General features: G+C 45.3%; 10 protein-coding genes across 10 annotated transcripts; 4 read left to right on the forward strand and 6 right to left on the reverse strand.

The window, feature by feature from the left end:
- Positions 1 to 962: 962 nt before the first annotated feature.
- PADG_03195 (ribosomal RNA assembly protein KRR1) lies at positions 963 to 2205 on the reverse strand (the record flags this gene model as incomplete). The annotated part of the gene is made up of 3 exons (XM_010760471.1): positions 963 to 1709; positions 1799 to 2071; positions 2146 to 2205. 3 exons carry the CDS (start codon positions 2203 to 2205, stop codon positions 963 to 965), a joined length of 1080 nt encoding a protein of 359 aa, XP_010758773.1.
- Positions 2206 to 3513: 1308 nt separating this feature from the next.
- On the forward strand, positions 3514 to 4001 carry PADG_11556 (uncharacterized protein; the record flags this gene model as incomplete). Its single annotated transcript, XM_010760711.1, has 2 exons — positions 3514 to 3633; positions 3690 to 4001. 2 exons carry the CDS (start codon positions 3514 to 3516, stop codon positions 3999 to 4001), a joined length of 432 nt encoding a protein of 143 aa, XP_010759013.1.
- Positions 4002 to 4292: 291 nt separating this feature from the next.
- On the forward strand, positions 4293 to 4838 carry PADG_11557 (uncharacterized protein; the record flags this gene model as incomplete). Its single annotated transcript, XM_010760712.1, has 2 exons — positions 4293 to 4382; positions 4464 to 4838. 2 exons carry the CDS (start codon positions 4293 to 4295, stop codon positions 4836 to 4838), a joined length of 465 nt encoding a protein of 154 aa, XP_010759014.1.
- A 12-nt stretch (positions 4839 to 4850) lies between these two features.
- On the reverse strand, positions 4851 to 6224 carry PADG_03196 (uncharacterized protein; the record flags this gene model as incomplete). The annotated part of the gene is made up of 6 exons (XM_010759999.1): positions 4851 to 5032; positions 5083 to 5321; positions 5436 to 5557; positions 5777 to 5842; positions 5902 to 6063; positions 6123 to 6224. 6 exons carry the CDS (start codon positions 6222 to 6224, stop codon positions 4851 to 4853), a joined length of 873 nt encoding a protein of 290 aa, XP_010758301.1.
- Positions 6225 to 7809: 1585 nt separating this feature from the next.
- On the reverse strand, positions 7810 to 9054 carry PADG_11558 (uncharacterized protein; the record flags this gene model as incomplete). Its single annotated transcript, XM_010760713.1, has 2 exons — positions 7810 to 8009; positions 8802 to 9054. 2 exons carry the CDS (start codon positions 9052 to 9054, stop codon positions 7810 to 7812), a joined length of 453 nt encoding a protein of 150 aa, XP_010759015.1.
- Positions 9055 to 10946: 1892 nt separating this feature from the next.
- PADG_03198 (3-ketoacyl-CoA reductase) lies at positions 10947 to 12480 on the reverse strand (the record flags this gene model as incomplete). Its single annotated transcript, XM_010760000.1, has 3 exons — positions 10947 to 11810; positions 11899 to 12221; positions 12315 to 12480. 3 exons carry the CDS (start codon positions 12478 to 12480, stop codon positions 10947 to 10949), a joined length of 1353 nt encoding a protein of 450 aa, XP_010758302.1.
- Positions 12481 to 13890: 1410 nt separating this feature from the next.
- On the reverse strand, positions 13891 to 14211 carry PADG_11559 (uncharacterized protein; the record flags this gene model as incomplete). The annotated part of the gene is made up of 1 exon (XM_010760714.1): positions 13891 to 14211. The coding sequence occupies one exon, from the start codon at positions 14209 to 14211 to the stop codon at positions 13891 to 13893; it is 321 nt and encodes a 106-aa protein (XP_010759016.1).
- A 396-nt stretch (positions 14212 to 14607) lies between these two features.
- Positions 14608 to 15146, forward strand: PADG_03199 (uncharacterized protein; the record flags this gene model as incomplete). Its single annotated transcript, XM_010760472.1, has 2 exons — positions 14608 to 14667; positions 14805 to 15146. The coding sequence occupies 2 exons, from the start codon at positions 14608 to 14610 to the stop codon at positions 15144 to 15146; spliced, it is 402 nt and encodes a 133-aa protein (XP_010758774.1).
- A 294-nt stretch (positions 15147 to 15440) lies between these two features.
- On the reverse strand, positions 15441 to 16842 carry PADG_03200 (galactose-1-phosphate uridylyltransferase; the record flags this gene model as incomplete). Its single annotated transcript, XM_010760473.1, has 4 exons — positions 15441 to 15555; positions 15636 to 16401; positions 16490 to 16677; positions 16742 to 16842. The coding sequence occupies 4 exons, from the start codon at positions 16840 to 16842 to the stop codon at positions 15441 to 15443; spliced, it is 1170 nt and encodes a 389-aa protein (XP_010758775.1).
- Positions 16843 to 18151: 1309 nt separating this feature from the next.
- On the forward strand, positions 18152 to 19466 carry PADG_03201 (uncharacterized protein; the record flags this gene model as incomplete). Its single annotated transcript, XM_010760001.1, has 3 exons — positions 18152 to 18229; positions 18346 to 19288; positions 19408 to 19466. 3 exons carry the CDS (start codon positions 18152 to 18154, stop codon positions 19464 to 19466), a joined length of 1080 nt encoding a protein of 359 aa, XP_010758303.1.
- Positions 19467 to 21115: the final 1649 nt, after the last annotated feature.

Here is a 21115-nt window from a genome sequence, read left to right on the forward strand (position 1 = left end):
TCGGCATATCTCTGAAAAATTTGGCCCCAGAACCAACCACCCAACAGCCGGTTCATAGTTAACTGAAGCTTATCGTTTGAGTTGGCAAAAAAAAAAATTATTATTATTATTATTATTATTATTATTATTATTATTATTATTATTATTTATTAATAAAAATAAAAATAAAAGAGTGGGAACCCCAGGCCCGGATGCTGAAACTACCGCAGATACAATTCTGTCAGAAAAAATCATCTTGGAAACCATCTTTCGCAGTTAATCCAACCTCAGTCATTCAGTGATCCTGCTTTGGCATAACAAAACCTCGAGAGGAACTTGAGCAGATTTGAAACAAAACAGCCCATGGCGGTATTAATAGAATCGTTGGTAACGTTTCCGAGACAACTATGGATGGGCCTACTCGCAACAGCAGTGCTTGAGATGTTTCGACTAGCTGATCATTGCAGGTATGCTCTCTGAGATGCCATTTCTGCTGGTGACAGTTCAGGACTCTTCTTGATGCTGTTCCGTTTGAGTAAGAATTTTTGCCGGCTCTTGAATATTTCGTTCAGGCGAGCTTGGTTAACGATACATTGCACCAGCAGGCTGGAGATCACTCGTGAGCGTCATATACTTACCCCTAGATACATGTAGCGTATATTGGACACCTGCGCTGTGTCAAATAGCATCCGAGACATTTATACATGCACTGGTAACTATTCAGTTCATCATATATTGTATCTAGGATTGCATAAGGGCTTAGGTATCAATATAATACTAGGTGTTTTAGTTGATTCTGTTTGACAATGACAAAATTAAATGAAGGAAATATTGGTTAAGGGTATGCATCTATAGAATGGTACGTGGGAATGATTGTTATATTTTACACAAGCACACAGGGGATATGATGTCAGAACCACAATGTTCCAACTATTGCTCCAGACAAAATGAATAAATGAAAGAAGAACGGTCATGAGAGATTATCATTCCTCCGCTTCAGCCGCAGGAGCATCCCGCGCTGGCTTCTTTGACTTCTTATGTTCCTTTTCTTTCTTTTCAGCCGACTTCTCGCCCTCTCCCTCCTCTCCCTCCCCATCATGCCGTTTCCGTTTCTTTTTCTTCTTCTCATCCACATCAGTCTCCTTGGGTGGCTCAAAGTCCTTCTCCAACTCCCTTGCTTTATTTTCTCTCTTTTCCCGTTGCTTCTCCATCATCTCCTCTTTTTTAGCCCGTTCCTTCGCCTGCTTACTGAGGAAATATTCACCGCTCTCGATCTGTAGATCAACCTTGCTCTTCTCCGGAGCTGGTGGGAATGGCGTATACACCTTCTTGCTCTTGTCAGTCACCTTGAACGGTTTCCTCCGCTTACTTAGCGTGCGTTTCTTGAAGTGCGGTAAGAATCGATCCCAACTTTCATTTGCAAGTTTGGGATCTTTCGCGAGTTCCTTCTTGATCATCATTTCTTTAATATGATAGATTGGGTGGATGTTGGCCATACAGTCCTCCACCACCCTTCTAATTTCCTTGAGTCCTTTGTATGGGCCCATGGCGGACACAGTATTCCCCTGCACGAGGATGTAAGTATTTGTAAGAAGTTCGAGGGCTTTTAGGGTGGTGCCTGACGGTCCGAGGATGCGCTGGCGTCGTTTTACAAATCGCTCTTTGTTTCTCACTAGGTTTCGGATTTTAATGATATCGCAAGCCACACCATCTTCGAGAATTTTTAAGGCCTATGAACGTTTTTAAAGAACAGAGGCTTGTCAGCGCTCTAATGTATCGAATATAAAGCGATGATTTCATAATTAAGGGGTGTAAATACCTGTGGTGCTGGCACGCTTCGCGCAAGCAGCTTAATCAAATCCCGCGCATTTAGGATCGCAGCCGGATCAAAGGTTTTTCGAGTGGTCTTCACAGTCATGCTTCCTTCAACCAAGTCAAGCGTGCAGGCTATGCCATGCTTTTCCAGTGCTCTAGTGACCATGGGCCATGTTTCCTTTAAATATGCTTCTCTGTATTTGGGAAATAAGCTGATAAAAGATGATTCCTCCGTGAATGTGCCGCCCGCATTGTGTTCTGGTTTGAATTCCTCGATCTATAGGGCCGACACGGCTGATTAGCGAACGAGAACAGCTATAAGTCAACTCATAAGAGGGGTGGATTACTAACCTTCCACTTATCAATATCATCTGTATCCCAGGGTTTATCCTTCTTGTATGTGGAGGGCATCTTGGATATATCCTGCAGTATACAATTGCTGGAGCCGTTGGATGTTATCCGTCAACTAAAAATGGCAACATTTCGGCAGCTTCAACGGTTTGGATGGTTTTTGTTAAGGGCTCTTTGAGAAACAGCATTTAGAGCCGAGGCCATCCTCGACTTGGGAAACAATAGCCGGTATGCTTGGTGTAATTAGCTGTTATAAGGCGCTTATGAAGCGCCCAAGCGCCGCTAAATTTCGTTAATCTAAATCTTTAATCTAAATCAAGGAGCGTCATGTATACATACACACGGTGAGTTAACGGAGAAACAGGGTAATATCCAGAGCTCCTTCAGTAAGAAATTCTAGGGTATATGGGGTGATCTGATATCATTGACGAGCAGATAGGTCATTAATTGAACCTCGGTAATTTCATTCTCATAGTTCTGACAGCTACACTTTTGCTTTAGGTCTAAGCTTGGTCCTGGATATCTGAGACAGCCAACAACTAGAATCCAGTGACAACTCTTAAATGCGTCCGAGTGGAACTTGGCATAGGGAGACGCTTGTCGGAAGCGTTCCGTCAGGTCCCTTGTCAGGAATGGAGACACTATCTAGCAACAATAGAACAAATGGCGCGGCACTATCTTGCTCATATTTCCCGTCCTTCCAAAAACCCTTGCTCGTCCTGTTTCCATAAAGAGCTACGATATTCCTCTTCCTTTCCTCCAACAAAGAGCGGCTCGCTGGTTTGTTGTTGGTGTATTATTCAATTGCGCAAGGTATCTCCTGAGGATCGTGTTAAGAAATTCAAAAGCACCGTCACCCGAGGGGATCAAGGACCACCAAACCGAAGCTAGCTCTAACTTAGGTTTGCACCCGTCTGTTGATGATCAACCCCGATGATCGACCTCATTGGAATGATACTCATGTAAGGTTTCATTCAATACGCGTATCAGCCTCCCAGGAAATCAGGGGATGAGATATTCCCGAATGCTGGTACGTAGCCAAACGGCAGCAAACATAACCTTTCGCTATCAAAAAGAACTGTTGGTAAATAGTACAATACGGTCAAGAGCACATGAAATTGTTTTTTAGCCAACTAGATGTCGCGGGAACAGCGGAATAAACCTTGATATCAACACGTTTCTTGGGGTATGCAATCGGCTGCCAACAAAACGCGAGAAGCAATTTCATTGGCTTGATCGAGGTGCAGCTTCGGGCAACATTCTTGAGCCCAGATACGTTTGTCTAACAGTTATGTAAATATGGCTTCCAGGTGGATGGACCTTTACGGAGTACAGCGCGACATCTGATTGCTCGCCTATGAAGGAGATATGCAAGTAATTTCCGCCACCCAAGGCAGTTCAGTGGCTGCCGGTGGATGCCTGTATGCCCTCGTGCCCTCGGAACTCACCATAAATTACCCAGCTGAACTTCGTATGGAGAGACGGCAGGTATGTATGAATGTATGAGGCCTTCCTCAGGTTGCGGTCTGTCACACGTCCAAAAGGGCACGCAACTGCCACGACCCCTTGAAACCCCCTTCACCTCTCCATCACATCTTCTTCCTCTCTTTCCCACCTCCAACCTCACCTCTATCAGTTCTCTCACTGACACCGGTCCTTGGAGGTTGGTGCTGATTATCCCTTATTCCAGGGATGGTCAGCTATGTTGGCGTCTACAGTCTCTTGTTGAACTCTCACACACCTTGCGAGCTCTCTACGACCCTCCCTCCTGTCACCATATCCGACTGCTTGAAACCAGTGCGACATGGTCCGATGCCACCAGAAGCCCTCAAATCCCTTCCGACCCTGTCAGTTAATGGTGATAAACTGGGATGATGGGATTTGTGTATTGGATTAGCTTCAACATCCGTTTTGGATTCGACTTGGTCTATCTTCATCACAGAAAGACCAGATGGATATTTCCCGTCGTGAGCCTTGTTGGTGAATTTTCCGTTGCGGGAAGGGTAGCATTAATGAGTCTCTTTTCCACCACCTAAGGAGATTGTGTCAAATGCTGGAAGGATCCCTCTTCTGGTAAAGAGATCAGAAATTTCTTTGTTTGCTCATTATATGAGCTAAAGTTGGGCAGTTGAGTGGATGGTGGAATGATGGCTCAGCTCCTCGGTCTGAGGTCCAAATTCGGTCCAGAACGCAATCTCATTCGAAAGACATCAACATTCCAAGACAACACTTTTAGGGTTTTCTGGAAAGGAAATAATTCAGTTTTGTATGAAAATATGGCTTTATTAGCTCAGATAATTTATATAATATCAAAACAGGCCTCAAAGCTAGAGTATGTTCATCCACTTTTCTTTCTAACTCAAGCAAACGCTAAATCTTCGTGGAAATACCAAGCTGACAGAATCGAGGTTACATACTTGCAGGTAACGGATGGATCTTGGATGCAATTGCGGCGGTATGGCTTGTGTAACCGTGACATTCGTTCCAGAAAACTGTCAAATGGCCCTATCAAACAAACGACAGCCCTCGAGCGGCTTCTGAACATTGCCACGACTATGCCCCGTGGATTCCAAGTTGATATAAAACAATACATGCAAGAAAGTTGGGCACCAAACCAGCTGGTCACGGCTTTCGACCGATACAAATATATCTACTTCATTGTGAGACGAATGGGAAACAGGAACCTCAAATAAGATATCGAATTCTTACAATGGAAAGTATGCTTTAAAGCTCAGGTCATCTACCTCCCTCCGAGCCTGCGCAACGAGAACTTCGAATTCCTCCCGGGTCATGTGTAATCGCTCCATCAGTGGATACAACGCCAACGAGCCAAGAAGCTTATGGACATTGGTCCTATTCATAGCTCCGACCTCCCTCATTCGCACATCTGGGAGAATGTGAGCGGACACCACAATACTACAATTTAAAGGGACATACCATTTGACCAGGGAGATAACGGAATATTTAACAATTTCGTTTCAACATTGACAAAACCGGCTGATGACAAAAATTGCCCCAGCCTCATTCCAACTCGAGGGTCCTTGACGTCTTGGATTGCTCGAGCATATTTCAAACTCCACTGTCTCAGGGCGTGAGCATCAGTGAGAGTCCCGTTATCGGATTGAACATTGAGATATAGTTCAGCCATTTGTACCCAACCGCCGGGTCTTAACGTCCTAATGATAAGAATCGGTTGAACCGGTCAGCTGGTGATCGATCATAAACGCCGCTGCTCCTTTTCGCCATTGCTTAATGTCATTTGCGAACGAGCACCTATTACAGGTACTCACATTTTTATATCTTGAATGTATCTTGGCCATCGCTGGCTATTCAATCCAGATGCGATAAGTCTGGAGTGAACTAGATCGAAGTGGTTTGGCGGAAATGTGAAGGTTCGGTTTAAATCATCAACCTGGTTATGTGCTGGACGTTAGCGGAAAACGAGAGCCATTGGACGGATATCATAGGATGTAGGAGCGTGTAGGGAGTACACCTGATAGTGGCTAACGGTTCGAGATTCAAAACTTGCAGTGATCGGTATATGACCCGAGTATGGTCGCAAAGGTAATATTCCTGGTGAACAGAATCCCAAAGGCAATTGTGCAAAAACAAAAAGAGTGATGATGCTTACCTGCAACCAGAGATTTTCAGGGGTGTCATCAGGTTTCATGTGTGGCGATATATCTACTCCAATAACCTTGGAGTGGTATTAGAATGGGCCATTTGAAGATACCAGTGCCTACCAGTGCCGCTCACTTCACAAAACGGATATTGTTCAGCAACTTCGACCGCCCAAGCTCCGTTCCCATAGCCACAATCGAGGACTCGTCGTAGTCTGAGCACTGGTGGAAAGATCAATCGATTATCAAAAATTTTGCTGAGAACTCGATGCTGTACCTCCAGCCTCTCTATTTCATCCTGCATAGTGTTAGCTGATGGGACACGACATAAAATGGGACTTACGGTACGAGCCATACATCGTCAACAGGCCCAAAATAAATACCATTTTCAACAGCATACTTTTGAAACTCCCTCCCTTCATATATGACCAGATCAAGGAAGGCTTCATCCAATACCATGGTGCCAGACTCCGGGTTCCTGGGACACAACGGTGATATCAGTTATGCGTTCTCGCAATTAAAAGCGAATGGCAACTGGACTTGTCCTGGGTACATGATCTCAGCTATTCTTCTGGACGTATATTTTCGATATATTTCTTGTGTTTTCCCTGGGATAGGAGGACGATGAAAACTGTCTTCAGAGAGGGATATCAGCAAATATGCCACCGATTTGTGTTCGAGTGCATCCAAAATCCGATAGAGTACAGTTACCCCTTTCGCTTCCCTCGCACGTTTATATCTTTCGCCACTTAGATAGAGGACTTGAATGACGTTTTGTCTGTTCAGGTTAGCGTCGGCCTCGATTTAGAGCCCCCGAGCATCATGCCTACGATTCTATGTGCTGAGATTATTGATTTAGGCTACCACCCAGTGGACCTGCTAGCATTCGTTTGCCGATGGTATACCCCGGTCATGCCTCACTTGGAAAAACAAAAATAAAAAAAAATCCGAGAGCCACCGTTGGGGTATCGCCTATGTCTTAATCGCAACCAGCCTCAGGATCTACTTCCCACGTGAGATTCTCCTCAGCTCCATATAATTTCAGCGCGATGCCATCATTGCTTCGACTTTCGCTTTGCTATTAGTCAAATTTGTGGTGCTAGGGCTCAATAAACCTAGGGTTGCTAGCCCGTACCTCCCTAGACATGGGGCAACGTCTGATATGCAAAACGAAAATAATCATGGGTGAAGCTAAGTGCGCACCAGATGGGAATAATGGCTTATTTAGGCTGAGCATGGGCAAACTGGTCGGTTATTTATGTAATCACCAGTACAAGCTCTCCTGGACGATTTCCTGATATACCAGTTACCACGACTGCGCATGATTGGTGAATAGAAAAGTTGCATGGTCGACGGGATGACAGTAAGATGCATCCATGAATATTATTTTTTTGAACTGCCCGTGGCCCCTTGGAGTTGTCTCTGTTTTTGAGTAATGCGAATCAGAACCGTGTAACTAAGGCCAGCCCGAGCAAAATGAAAGTGCATGCGCATATGGAGAACACAACGCCAATATACGATAAACGCCAATACCGCCATGGCAAGCTGCAGTTGGAGGGCAGACAAGGGATTTCTGCGAGACTGACGACAGGCAAATAAATTATCATTGGTCCTGATGTGAGGAGAGCTTGGCGCGGGAGTCGACAACGAACTTTTTTAACGCTTGTGTATAGATTCAATGTTGGGGTCCAATTGGGTCCCACCGACCACACAAGTTTTAAGAAGGGGAATACTTTTGTGTCCAGGCCGGCCAGAATAATAATGATGATAGCATATCTGTTTCCCCTATGCTATGGAGGTATTATCCGAACCTTGAACTCTATTATATTGCACCAAGTTGATACCTCTGTTACCTGCTTGTGATGTATCCTTGTCTCGCAGTTGAGAGGCAAAAGGTAGACCGCACACCACGAGAAATGGACAAAACAGATACCAGTGGAGCGTCGTTGGATTAGCGGTGTGGAAATGCCCGTCCCCGAGTAGCATACAAGAATGGAACGATCTATTCATTAACCTGCTACATGAAATAGTACCCAACTTCGTCTCAAACCTCCGTCCACTTTGTCGGGTCCATCCCAACCAAAGCCCCACTTGTCCTCCAATGGTACCGCACTTCTAGCCTTGTCAGGTATGTAATATTTCGATTCATCGAATCATCAGAATCCTGGCCCATGGTCCAAAATTGACGTGGCATGCACTGTCTACTTCTCTTTACACTACTCCAATGCAAATCGAAAGTCTCCACTACAAAGACAGAGAAACGCTATGTAACTTACCATGATCCCAGGGCATTGGGAAAAAGAAAATTTGACTTTCTGAGACAGACGTTGGGTGACATCTCATTCGAATTTCACGAGTCACCACTATCATCAACAGAAACGCCTATCCTAAAGATGCGAATGAGTGGGGTTCATTTTCTCCGCGACAATGAATAGAGATTATTAAAATACAATTGATTCAAACCCAACATTTCGTGCTAGTTAAAATCAGCCTATTTTTCTAGGACAACCTTCTTTTGTATCTATGTGGCGTTTGCATTGTTCTCGGCCATGTGCAAGGTATGATTCCAAACCATTATATTCTTAAGATGGTTTCCGACGACGACTCTTGACCTCAAGAAAGTTCTGCAATTATTGGTTCAAGTTTTGGACGTCCATACGTTATCCTCCCCACGCTTATTTTCCTATAACAGAATATTTACCACTAATTTTAGTCTTGAAGCTTTGCAGTGATTTAAGTCATTCTTATTGTGCAGTTCATTATGCCTTTGCGTTTGGCATTACTCCCGTTCTAACAGCACAGCGGGACAGGATATGCACGATCAATTAAGCCTACGACACGCGTGCAGCTGCAGAAAAGACCTTGGCCACAACGATCCATATGGTTAATGATGTTGTGATGTCAAGAACACTCGTTCAGTCATTGTTAACGAAAATGAGAATCTTCTTTGTCTGCTTGGCCTGCATGAGTGGTGTCTTACCGCCTGGCTGTTGAAATGATACCAATGAAAGCTGAAGATGAAGGGTGTCACCCCACCTGACGCGGACGCAGATTTCTTCTCAACGGGAATGTTTCCTGGACGACGTAAATAAAGAAAGTAAGATATGCGCCTGGGTGTCAACGGTAAAAGGACATCAGAAGACCTGGGTAACCTTGCGATTCTTGATACCCAACGTCTCCAATCCTTATCCCCTCCGGTTAGAGAAACATTGATTGTTCCACCGACCTCGGGGTAGCTCTGTGCGTGGACGTTGCTCCAGCCCTTTAGCAGAAATCCCCAGTGGCTCATTGATCCACTTCGCCCAATAACTAAGGCATCTGAAAGGGTAATCGTGGTGACGTTGGAAGTTGATGTCTATTATATTCAATTTCCTGAATCTTGAGGTTCTATTCTCGAAAATTGGTGGTTGGTGATCAATTGTGAATGGGATTGGGGCTCACGAACGTGTACTCAGTAAGCGAACGAATAAGGTATGATTCCAATCCACCTATCGAATCGTCCATTATTACTGCGTTTTCTCTTGCTTCTGGGCCACATGACCTTCGTTGTAGAAGCCGGAAAGGCCAAGCAAGATTATCTGGTGGGCTGAAGTCATAGGGCAGGTCGTTAGAGTAAGTGGGACGGTCGCAAATAGTTTACAAAAACCCGCTCTAACTGGATATAGTTTCGCAAACGGCAAGATTCCCACATCCCTGAATTTGCATGTTTTTACAGTTCAATAGGCAGATATTCCAAAATCCATCTTACGTGGTTATCTATCTTGGTCCCTACCTTCAATTTAATTGTTGGAGACACGTTATGCCTTTCACAGGGGACATTGTTTGGATCTGACAGTAATTGCAGCGCTTTTCCCCCATGCCCCACCTGCGTAACGCTTCATAAATCCGGAAGCACGCACTCTGTATGATGGGTCACAGGGGGCGGGAAGGTAAATGCGAGTCATGCAGCCCCCACTTGAGCGGAACAGAAATCGATTACGGATTTTGGACGGCAAATTTAAGCAGTGGGTGTACCGTGTGGGATTGGCGATTCATGCACAGTAATACAACGTCGCGCCGGGGTTGTATGTAGTGTGTTATTCTCGGGTAAACGGGCCGCCAGATGATGGCAGCTGCAGCCTTTATTGGGGGTATGCAAAAAGGTCCAGGTAGTTTTTGATGACAATATGTGACGTTTATCTGGCACAGTCCCCAGATTGTCGGTTTTAGATGTGCCTGGTTGCAGGGGATGTCATGGTCATATCTGAAGAGATATGGCGCTCCACGTTGCCATAAGGGATTTAAAAAATGTGACTGACTTTGATTTCAATGACTTAACCCATACTCACGAGAGTTACTTTTTATTCGCCTTGTATTGAGGTTTTTTTTTTTTTTTTTTTTTTTTTTTTTTTTTTTTTGATCGAGCTACTAAAATTTTTAGGGTATAACTTAGTTGTAAGGGAGACCGCAATTATTCCATTGAGCTGGCACTTGTTAGGCATCACATTACATGTAGACCCTTGTTGAATATATAATATAGAAATGCAAGGAATAATTAGATAAAGCGGTAATAAGAGTTATGTTTTCATGAAGGTGCCGCCTTGATGGGCGATGGAATCAACCAGACTTTTAAGTTGATTAAGCCTTTAGGCTCATCCCGAACCGAACTTTGAACCTTGGGAACGATGCGTTTGGCACCTCGCGTCTAGCGGTTACGCTTAACCCCAACGCTTAGAGAGAAGGACAACAAGCAAGCATGGAAAAGTATGGATGATAATACTGAAGCAAATAATGTTTTGAAGCATCCTGTGAAAACTCCCTGATCGCATCGTATCGTAGCTAGAACGTGCTATTCCGTATTCCCAGCTATTGATGTGCAAGGGTGAAGTACCCTAAGAAGATCGATGGATGTAGCAGTGATGCTGATAGCCATGAATAAAAAATAGAAAATAAAAAATAATTGTTATTACAGCAAAACAAACCATGCATTCGAACCTTTCTAAGGCACTTTGACGGTGGAGAAAAGCCCTCCCTCCCTTCTTTATAACACTCCCGGAAACATGCCACTATTATGATTATCCCGATACTCTCGCAAAGGTCTTTGGAAACTATTTATTCCCCAAGAAGTGTGTCCCTTGCATTTCACATAACCCAAGACCGAGTTAAGCAGTATCAATGGTACAAGGTTCCACAGGATGCGAATCACGTAGATTTCCTTCCCTTTTCCCGCTCCGCCTTCCGTAGCGCCCGCTTTCGAATAGATTCATGCATCGCCTTATTATAGCCTAGAACGAACTTACCCATTTTGCCCAGAACCTGCGTGAGCGCAAAGGCCATCAGGCCGTGACTCCAGTAGGGTGCTGAGGTATATGCATACGCTGAGAGCCCGCTTCCACGACCAATTTTGCTGAGAGTAGCGCGAACCATGTCACGCGGATTGGGGATGGTAACGCTAGTCCGACGGATCTTGGACATGGCCGACGTTACCAAGTGGCTCTGGACAAGCTGGACCTGGACACCGTATGGCTCAAGCTCGGAGCCCAAAGCGGTCGACCAATATTGCAGGAACGCCTTGCTGCCAGAGTATGTGGCGAGCAACGGAGTGGGTAGCATTCCGGCAAAAGAAGCCATGATTAGGATCAAACCGCGCTTGCGCTGCATCATTGCCGGAGCAACCAGCTGGGTGATACGTAGGGTGCCAAGACAGTTGATGGTAATGATATCTTCCATTTCGTCCAGAGGGGTTAAGACGAAGGGGGTGGGTATGCTATGGCTGCGGCCGACGTTATTGACAAGAATGGAGACATCGAGGTCCTGGATCAAGGCCTTGAGTTTCTCGTAGTCGAGATCATTATTGGCGGAGAAATCCATCGCATGGATTTTGGTTTGGGCGGTGGGTGTTTTAGTTTTGATTTCATTGGCGACGGCGGTTAGCTTTGAGGAACTCCGCGAAATAAGAAGTATATTATAACCCGCGCGCGCTAGTTGGAGAGAGAATTCTCTACCGATTCCTTCGGAAGCGCCAGTGACCACGGCCCAGCTGCCTTTTGGGCCGAATTTCGTGAGCTAGATTTGTGACAGAAAGGGTAAGCTGAAGAATCCTTAGGAGTGCTGAATTGAAGTAAAAATGGGGGGAGGAACGCAGGAGCCGTACCTTTTGGCCTGGTAGAATGAAAATACTAAATAAAGCGCGGAGAAAGCTGAGCAGTTTGCATGTTGTAACCAACGCCCCTGTCACCAGGAGGAAGGAGGTTGCAGCCGACTGCCAGCCTGAAGCCGGTTCAAAGCGGAACTGCGCAAGGCGGCCCATAAGGCTGGCTGAACAAGCCATTGCTTGCCCTGCAGAGCTTCCCGACGAAAGAGAGATTATGAGAAACGGATACTTCGGAGGAGAGCAGGGGGAGATAGTTCGTTGGAGGTTCGCTGGGATGTACGTATACTTGATGTTACTCTGTGTCCCGTGACGTTCCACGAAATCTATTACGTGGTTTGAACGACAGCCAACACCGTATTTTACGGGCCACCATATGGGACACGCTCCGTATCAGATGCCGTATTAATTGATCATACCGAACGAGGTTGCAAACTGTAGGAAGTCGAAGGAATTGCAATCGTTGCTAAGACCTTTGATCACGTGATTGAGCTCTTTGGTTTTAATCAAAGTGCGAGTCAAGGGCTCTCCTTTAACTGTCCGGTCAAGATACGCTGGCTGATTTGCGCCATATCCCTTCCTCATGCTCGCGGGATTAACAAGCCGCAGCTATACCCTTCTGCGCTTGGCATCATGGGAAATTCCTTCAGGAGTGTAGTGGTTTTCCTTGGCCGCAGTTCGTTCATGTGCGACATTCCTAAGGGATACAGATGAGACTTGGGGTCTCCTCAGAGTTGAATGTTTATGCAGCTAAATCACCTCCAATTCAGTAGCTTGCTCTGGTAGCTGACCGGCGATCACGGGTCTTGGTGGCAAGCCACGACTCCCTAAAACGCTGCACCCTTGGCTCCCCAATTCTGGAGATCCCGATCTCCAACGGGCCAATTGATCGTGGAGGACTGAGCTCATGCAGCTCCGTTCCTCCACATATGTCACCTGTGATAGAACTGCGTTCTTCCAAGCATGTTAAGAGGAAGTGACAATGATTCAGATGGCCTCTCCCGCTGTCGGTCTCTTAGCTATGGTTCTTCCACTAGACATACGGGTCCTGGATGGTTCAAGGGTCCGCAGCTTCCGTCACTCAGCCCAACAGACTGCTGTCTGCGAATGAGAGCAACCATACCATACAAGATACTCAGCCCTAACAATACTTCCTATGCCGACAGATAAATACTAAGCTCCAACCATTTTCATCCATAACACACTGTCAGACATGGGGACAGCAATGATGTTTACATCAACGATTTTGCTTGTTTTCCTCTACTTCTCTATCATGTGGATCAAGACTCACATGCTTTACGTTTCCTTATCATGTCACAATCAGGCCCCTTGTCGATTACCACACATGTTCGGGGTCTTGAATGAGCTAATCCTGCAAGCAGAAAGGCAGTGATCAATGACCAACTGGGAGGTGTCCCAAATTCAGCAAGTGGGATGCCATCAGTTGGCCAACAGGGTTTCTTATGCATTGCTTACTCCACGCTAAATTGGAGTCAGTCCTTCTCTTGCTTCCACCTAGTTTATTTTCCCATTTTGACCCACTACGGGTCATCATAAGCATGGAGCCGACATTTATGAAAGGCAGGAGTGTTGTTGATAAAAGACCCAACTGTTGAGTGATGCATTGTAGCATGTTAACAGCAATGTACCCATGGCCAGTTGTTGGATGTCAAGGGTAAATAGTTCATTCTTCTAGTTCATTCTCCAAACTCAAGCACTCTTTTTTTCATCAAGAAATGACATCAAGCGGGAGGGGCCATGAATATATTTGTTGGCAGTTTGAAAATTGCGATATCCTGCAGTCAATGATGTTGCAGAAATCATTTAAGCTTCAGACAGATTAACATATTCAGTCCAAATGTAGGCCAAAGACAGCACATTTTAGTCGTCTAATTGACGTTGGACATAGAGATTCCTTTGGAAAGTTGAAAGGATTTAAAAATAGCAGCTACGCAGATGCTAAACGGAAGTTTCGTATAAATGGAGAAAACGTCATCAAGAATTGTGGACTAGGGATTTAAACAAAAGATCTCGCTTGAAAGACACCAAAGTGGCGTATACAGTTTGGCCCATGGATGGCCCAAATCCGTATAGTTGTGGAAGAGGGACGGTTGCACGATTCTGTTGGAGCTTATGCCTAGGTCCCAAATTCGCAACAGCCCTCTTAATACGCATTGTTTGGGCAGCAGTTCTCATCAAATATCTTGAGACAAAGGAAATTGAATCTCGATCGCTTCGCTTGACCTCCTCCCTGAGCAAACAATACCAATCCAGATGCAAACATTGAAAGCTGCCATCTCTCCAGTCCTCTGACATGACAAATGCCCATAAAGGGTGAGGAAAATGTGCCACAATTATTTATAACAACCACATTGTTTGTTTAGATATTCTTCAAACGGTGGTGATTGAACAAGCATCATCAAGCGGTTCAAAATCATCCCTTGTATAGATGCTGGAAGTTTCCGAGCCTCCAACGTAAGCAGAATAGGGGCAAGGTTTGAGATGACATCAACGGGCCGTGGGTTAATCCGCGCCTGGATATCTTGGGAATTCCTTTAGATGTCACGAAGTAAAATCTACTATACCCTCCTAAATACCTTACACTTCCCCTCCTCATCTCCAAAACAGTTTAATTAATTTAACAAACTTATACAACCATCAGAGATGCAGTGCAACCCCTTTCAATTCTAGAACCTCCCAAATCCATCCACAATGTCTCTGCTCTCCTACCTCCCGCAACATGAAGGGCTCCTCCCTAGATGGCTCTTCTTTGTCTGTATATCCAACACCACCCCCCCCCCCCCCCCCCACAACAACAACAACAACAACAACAAATGTTTCTTTCTGTCTTTCTGCTTGATGTAGTCTGTAATCTCCAAACTAACCCCCATATTTTAACCCAAGAACAGGTCTCCATCGTCTCCGCTCTAAACTCGTCCCAAGCCTACCTTAGCTCAAACTACGCAGCACAGCTCTACAACAACGCCCCCGCCAATGCCGTCCAGTCGCGCACTTTTGGTACTTGGACCTTCCTCTCCTCCATAATCCGGCTGTACGCCGCCTATTATATTAGCGAATCGCATGTGTACGATTTGGCCATGTGGACGTATGGGATTGCCTTTGCGCATTTCGTGAGCGAGTGGTTGATTTTCGGCAGCGCCAAAGCCAAGGGGAGGTTCATCAGTCCACTGTTCGTCGCGAGTGGGAGTCTGCTGTGGATGGCCACGCAGAGAGAGTGGTATTCGGCATAGACCCTGTCGTTTGGGAAGGGTCTTGCAGTGGGGAAAAGTAATTAGTGGAGCTTAAAAATGTTAAAAATGGTGTACTAGGGTATGCATATATATAGTATGTAATGCACAAATAAGCTTTAATATGGCGGATTGAAATGGGGTATTATTCTTGTTTTTAAAATTATGGTATTATAAGGGGTATTTCTGTCAGTTTCCAGTGATGCTATCTTTCGATCAACCAATGTCGAAATAACATTTGCAGGATTGTATCACCAATAGACGGGGCACTTCTCCAGTAATAGCACTGGATCTAAATTATTCAGATAGCTCTTTTAAATTATCGCGATAAAGCTGGCCTGCGTATTGCCTGAGTCGGGTCGCAGCTTGTTCGGGGGTAATGTCCCGCTGAGGTTCCGCAAACATTTCATATCTATATAAGAACCCGTTAGCCATTATAAGAATAAAGGCGTAGAAATGATTGTTATTCTGAATACATGAAAATTCACTTACCCAACCAAAAATTTCCTCACAGATGCACTTCTCAATAATGGAGGATAAAAATGAATATGGAAATGAGAGGCTTCGAATTCCTCTTCCGATCCACAAAGCGGAGCTTGATGAATGCCCATACTGTATGGAAAATGTGTCTCAAACAAGTTATCATAGCGCCTCGTGATTTCTGCGATGGCCTCTGCCAATAGCTGCTTTTCCGAGGCAGTAAGATCTACAAGGGCGCGTTTGTGCTGTTTGCTGACTATCATCGTTTCGAAGGGCCAAATTGCCCACCACGGACAAAGAACAAGGAACAGGTCATTCTCGAATACAACACGCTCCTGCTTTCGCGACTCTAGCATCGCGTAGTCTTCAAGCATGTGCCTGCCACTGTTTTCATTCCGGTATTTCTGAAGCTGCGATAGCTCCAACGTAAGTTCCTCGGGAAGGCTGCTGAGTGTCCAGACCTGCCCATGTGGGTGCGGGTTAGAACAACCCATGGCGGCGCCTTTGTTTTCGAAGATCTGCATGTAGCGGAGTTGTTTTTTGGGTATTGGTATTTGGGAAATGGGTGACTCTGGTGAGATGGGCATGCGAGAAGCGGCCGCCGCTAATGGAGATGAGGGCGAGAGGTGTGAGATGTATAGATCCGTCCAGGCATCGATAATGAGCTTTATCTCAGCCGGCGAAAGATCTGCAAGAGTGCGATTGTGGCTCGCGGAGAATGTGAGAACGTAGCACCTGCCAGTGACAGGCTCGGCTTGGAAAAATTGGGATGAAAGGTCTATTCGCATGATGGCGCAAAAGGGTGTCATTAAATCATTTTGGACACAAAGAGCGGTAAATACAGGGATAAAACATTTGAAACGCACCGCCATCCCTCACCTCCGGTTGGTAAGCAGCCTGTTCTTCCTTGACTGCACTGTAGTCATTTATGAATATGAATGTGTTCTTGTACTGCGGATTCTGGTCGCCTTGCGCGCGTTTATTACCAGGACACAAGTAACAGCTGGGATCATAAACGGGGAGGGCCTTTTTGGACGGGGATTCTTGTTGGCCCCTGTAAGACGGTTTGTCAGATATAATACAGTGTTGCTGTTTTCATTGCGCGGGAACCAACGTACTGCCATGGTCTCTTGGTTCGATGTGGGGATACTAGAACATAGGAACCCCGCAGGATGTTGTATCTCCGGTGCGAGATGTCATTGAGCACGGATTCCACCATTGTTATGATAGCCTTGACTTTTCAAAAATTCCTAAATGAACCAAAATATATGTAAGGAAATATAAATTAAGAATAGGAGAGGTCTTAATAAAGATATTTAATTGTCGCTGGTTTCCTGTCGCAGCGGAGGGGAAAAAGTTGTAAGAGATGATTCAACCCGCCAAAGTGTGTGGTTTCACAAATTACGTCATGGGGCTAGCTTTACGTAGGGAACCAAGGTATAAGTAAAGCATAGTTGTGAACAACAACAACGACAACAACAACGAGAACCAGTTGAAAAATAATGAGGGAAGAGAATTATAGGAGTAAATGAAATAGTAGCTCTCCGCCGAGAAATTAATTCCCCGTGTTCCTGAACGTTGATAAAGAGGCACAAAATCATCCGGGGCAACCTTCATCAAAGCTTGATGACTAAGCCATATCCTGCCTTCAGCCAATAAAATAGTAGTTAAAATACAAAATTGCATCTCCTATTTCATTCCCACCAAGTATGTGCAACATTTCCTAACCACTTCCGACGTAACTAACATGTTGGAATAGAAACAACCATCTTCAATGCCTTGCACTCGTTTACAATGCGGCTGGATACTGTCAGGGTTGCATGAAAAATTCTACTTTTAGCTGCCCAATGTGTTCAATCAGGTGCTCTCTCCAACTCTGGAGCTTTGCAATCTCTGATCAATCCCAATACAAACAATTGACAACAGCTTTTAAAACCAAGGAAGCGCCCGGGTTTCCAAAAGATATCCAAATGCTAGGTTGAGTACTATGACCTTTTCAACTTTCCGAGGTTCTTCGTCTCTTTCTTCTTCTGTTTTCTTTTCTTTCATATATACCAATATGCAATATATGTTAATTCTACCTAGTACGACCAGGTTAATCTGCTCGACTATGAGCCTGATCCAACATTCGAGTCATGGAATGCAAACCGGGAGACAGCAGTCTCTATACTATCATCAGAATAGAGCTCTTTGCGTTGCCTCCACCTTATGCGCTGACAAGAACGATCCAGAGGGATTCCAAACGTCACTACCATTTATAGGGCTGGGACAAATACGCAGACTTTAATATTCTTCAATGCCTATTGTGATCAGGCATGGATAGTAATGTTTATTGCCATACTCAGCCTGAAAGATTAACTCTCATTATGTGAGAGATCTGTAAGTATGGCAACTAGTTAGTATATCTTCACTTCTGTCGTTGTGCTTACTAAGCGACTGACTCAAGAATATTAATTCGAAGATGTCGCCGTTTTCTGTCCTAAGGATCCGGCCTAGACACTGCACTGCATTTACACAATCGTATCGACATGTCGAGGCCAGACATGTCAATGGAGCCTGATGCCAGAGGTTGGCACAAAACTACTCTCCTCTCTCTTCCCAATGAGGTATGTGATATGAATCTATGTTGCTAGTATTCAGCAGCCCCACCCGGCAACATCTACATCCCCAATTTTTTATTTTTATTCTCATTTGCATTGCAATTACCTACTTCAAGTAACAGTTATATCGCCAGCTCATTTTACAAATCCTTGATCCCCTTCCAACCCGCTCTCTCCTTCCTTTATCCCTCACCTGTCGGCGCATCCGCGACATCATTGCACGCCTCATCTATTACCGCCTATACACCCTCATGACAACCGTAGGGGCTGACAGCACTTTTCTCGAGTGCTATCATCCCGCCTTTAAACCTATCGGGCCATACTTGAAATGCGCCTATCTACGCACTGATGCGCTTATTGACCACGGAAGCTCCCCTCATAATGACCCCACAGCTCCCTACCAACTGGACAAATCCGACTCTGCACGATTCACGACTACAGAATACCTAGGGCGGTTAAACAGCTCATATACTCACTTCCTTCCCCTGTGTCCCAGAGGGTCTTGGATAAATACGAACATGTCCATGGCGGGGTCCCCCCGATTCATGGTGGAACAAACAATCTCCCCGCAACAGCAATTAGATAACAGCTATAACATGCACATCCGAGGTTCCATTTTCCTGGACGAAAACGAACTATTCTCTCAGCTTATTACGGGGGTGTGGCTTGGGAGACCACATAGGCAGAGATATTTGCTGGATGGTGGAGTTGTGAGACTCTGGAGACGGTGGCTAGGGGATAGAGATAGGGAGAGGAGAAGGGAGTGGAAAAGGATGTTTATGACTGGGATTGGTGTTGGGGCTTATGGTGGAGAAACCTACTCTGCGGTGAAGACAGGGGATCCAGCATATAGTGGGCAGATTGGAGAGATGGTTCCTCCCTGGGAAGACAGTAGCGTTCTCTGGCTTGGAGAGAAACGGGCAGGTCTCAAGTTTCGTGTGTGTCACCGGAATCGAGGCGAGGGATTGCAGTTTGGGGAGGAATCTGACACTGACAGCGACGTGGGAGAGGAGCAGGGTGAGGACGATGACAACACGTCGGTCCGGTATGACATTGAAATTGAAGGTTGGTATTCAAAATGTTCATTTTCTTGTCTTAGGACAGGCTAAATAATCTCCCTGAATTTGTCGTTTGTTTGCTCCTTTTTGTGAGCTTCGTGACCTAACGCTTAACGTTTTGATCAGAGCTTCTTGTGCACACTACGACACTTTTGCTTGCAATCGAGAAAGGTTGTTGCAAGTAGTAGTTTTGGAGAGCTAGGGAGGATTGGATGGATGGAGCGGGCCCAGATGGGAAGTTTTAATACAACACCCGATAAGATCTATCGTCGTTCGGATATCGATTGACGTAGTTTGGGGATACTAGTCGTCGAGATATCTCTTTCTCATTATTTGACAGGAAGCAGTGGAGCTCAACCTACTTTGGCGATTTCAAATATAGCCATCCTTTTCAAGGACTTCAATTGTGGCATGTCCCTGCTGTTTGAATGGCTTAAAACCGTTAGGTTTTATTAATGGCACAGACGTCGGACAAACACTGGAAAGTGTGGAGCTTGATGATCCGCAACTCTGAACACCGGTAGACGGCTCATCTCCGCGTTCTCGCTCATCCTGCTCATGATTGACAACCTAATTCGATGAGAAGGACGCATGGTGCCCAGCCCACGAGCTCCCAAAGGAAGCTAACTGCAGGTCCTGTTCATCACTTACAACGCAGAACATCGCTCACCTCTTACATCGAATGGGTCGCTCGTGGCCGCTTACGGATGACAGGGCAACGTGGATGACCAGGACCCCACTGAACATTGCAGGCACAATGTTCCAACTCAGGAGCAACGGGATGCACGTACTGAACAGAGGAATGCAGGGTCAATGATCGCTCCTGGTAGATCCAGCAGGAGTGGGCCTCGAGGCGTGAGCAAGGTGGTCAATAAATGTGTGTTGAATGACATGAAATTTTGCTTCGATGTGTCGTCTAGAGTCGTCTAGGGTGTGTCGTTTTCCAGAAGGCCCGAAAACTTGTCAGGTCAGTGTAGTGGAAGTCAAGCGTTGACGGATTTGCTAGTAATTCTTTGATTGCTGGAAAGAGTTTTTTAGGGAGCCAAGGTACGGAGTATTGATGAAGAAGATCGTCATATATGGTAGACAAAAGACTGGTGATGCCAATCATAGTTTTAGTCAAACAACAACAGAAGACATTAAATATAATGCCCAACATGTTTTTCATATCAGCTTAGAATGATATCGATTATTATCGATTATTTTCAACCATAGGACATGTCGTGGCAATTAGGATAGAAAAATAAATACAATTACTAGTAAAGTATGAAATGAACCCAATCATACAGGGGTCAAGTGATGTGCTGCTGATTATATCCATGTTTGCTTTTCCCAGCAGGTTTTTTCACTGTCCACTCCATCGTCACACACAGCAGCACACAGTGAAAGAATTGGATCATACGCACTGGCTGCGTGTACAAAGTCGTCCACACAATTTAAGGCGGAGAGCTGAGAGTTTGTGTCTCACGAGAATAGGCAAAGTTCGAGCGTGTTGTGCTCCTCGGATTTTGAGAGAGCATTGGACAAGGTTGGGGGCAAACAGACAGAAAGTCAAAGCAGGGTCAGTGAGTCTCACGCTGGTGATCATTTGGGAAAGACGAGTTGCTGCAATTGCTTCTCGAAAAAGAGGATTCATTCGCGGCCACGTTGAACCTGTAGCACTCCTCAACCAATGCAGAAAGACCAAGGAATTGGGGGGACATAGCAATTGTATGGTCGAAATGAGAGAACAATTAGTTACGTATCTTCATAACAACCAGACCTGCTGTTGATGTTAACGAGGCAAAGGAGCCGAATGGACTCGGCAAACATAGATACGTCTGGCTGAAGAAAC

The sequence above is a fragment of the Paracoccidioides brasiliensis genome, assembly GCF_000150735.1.
Source record: "Paracoccidioides brasiliensis Pb18 unplaced genomic scaffold supercont2.3, whole genome shotgun sequence".
Taxonomy (NCBI): domain Eukaryota; kingdom Fungi; phylum Ascomycota; class Eurotiomycetes; order Onygenales; family Ajellomycetaceae; genus Paracoccidioides; species Paracoccidioides brasiliensis.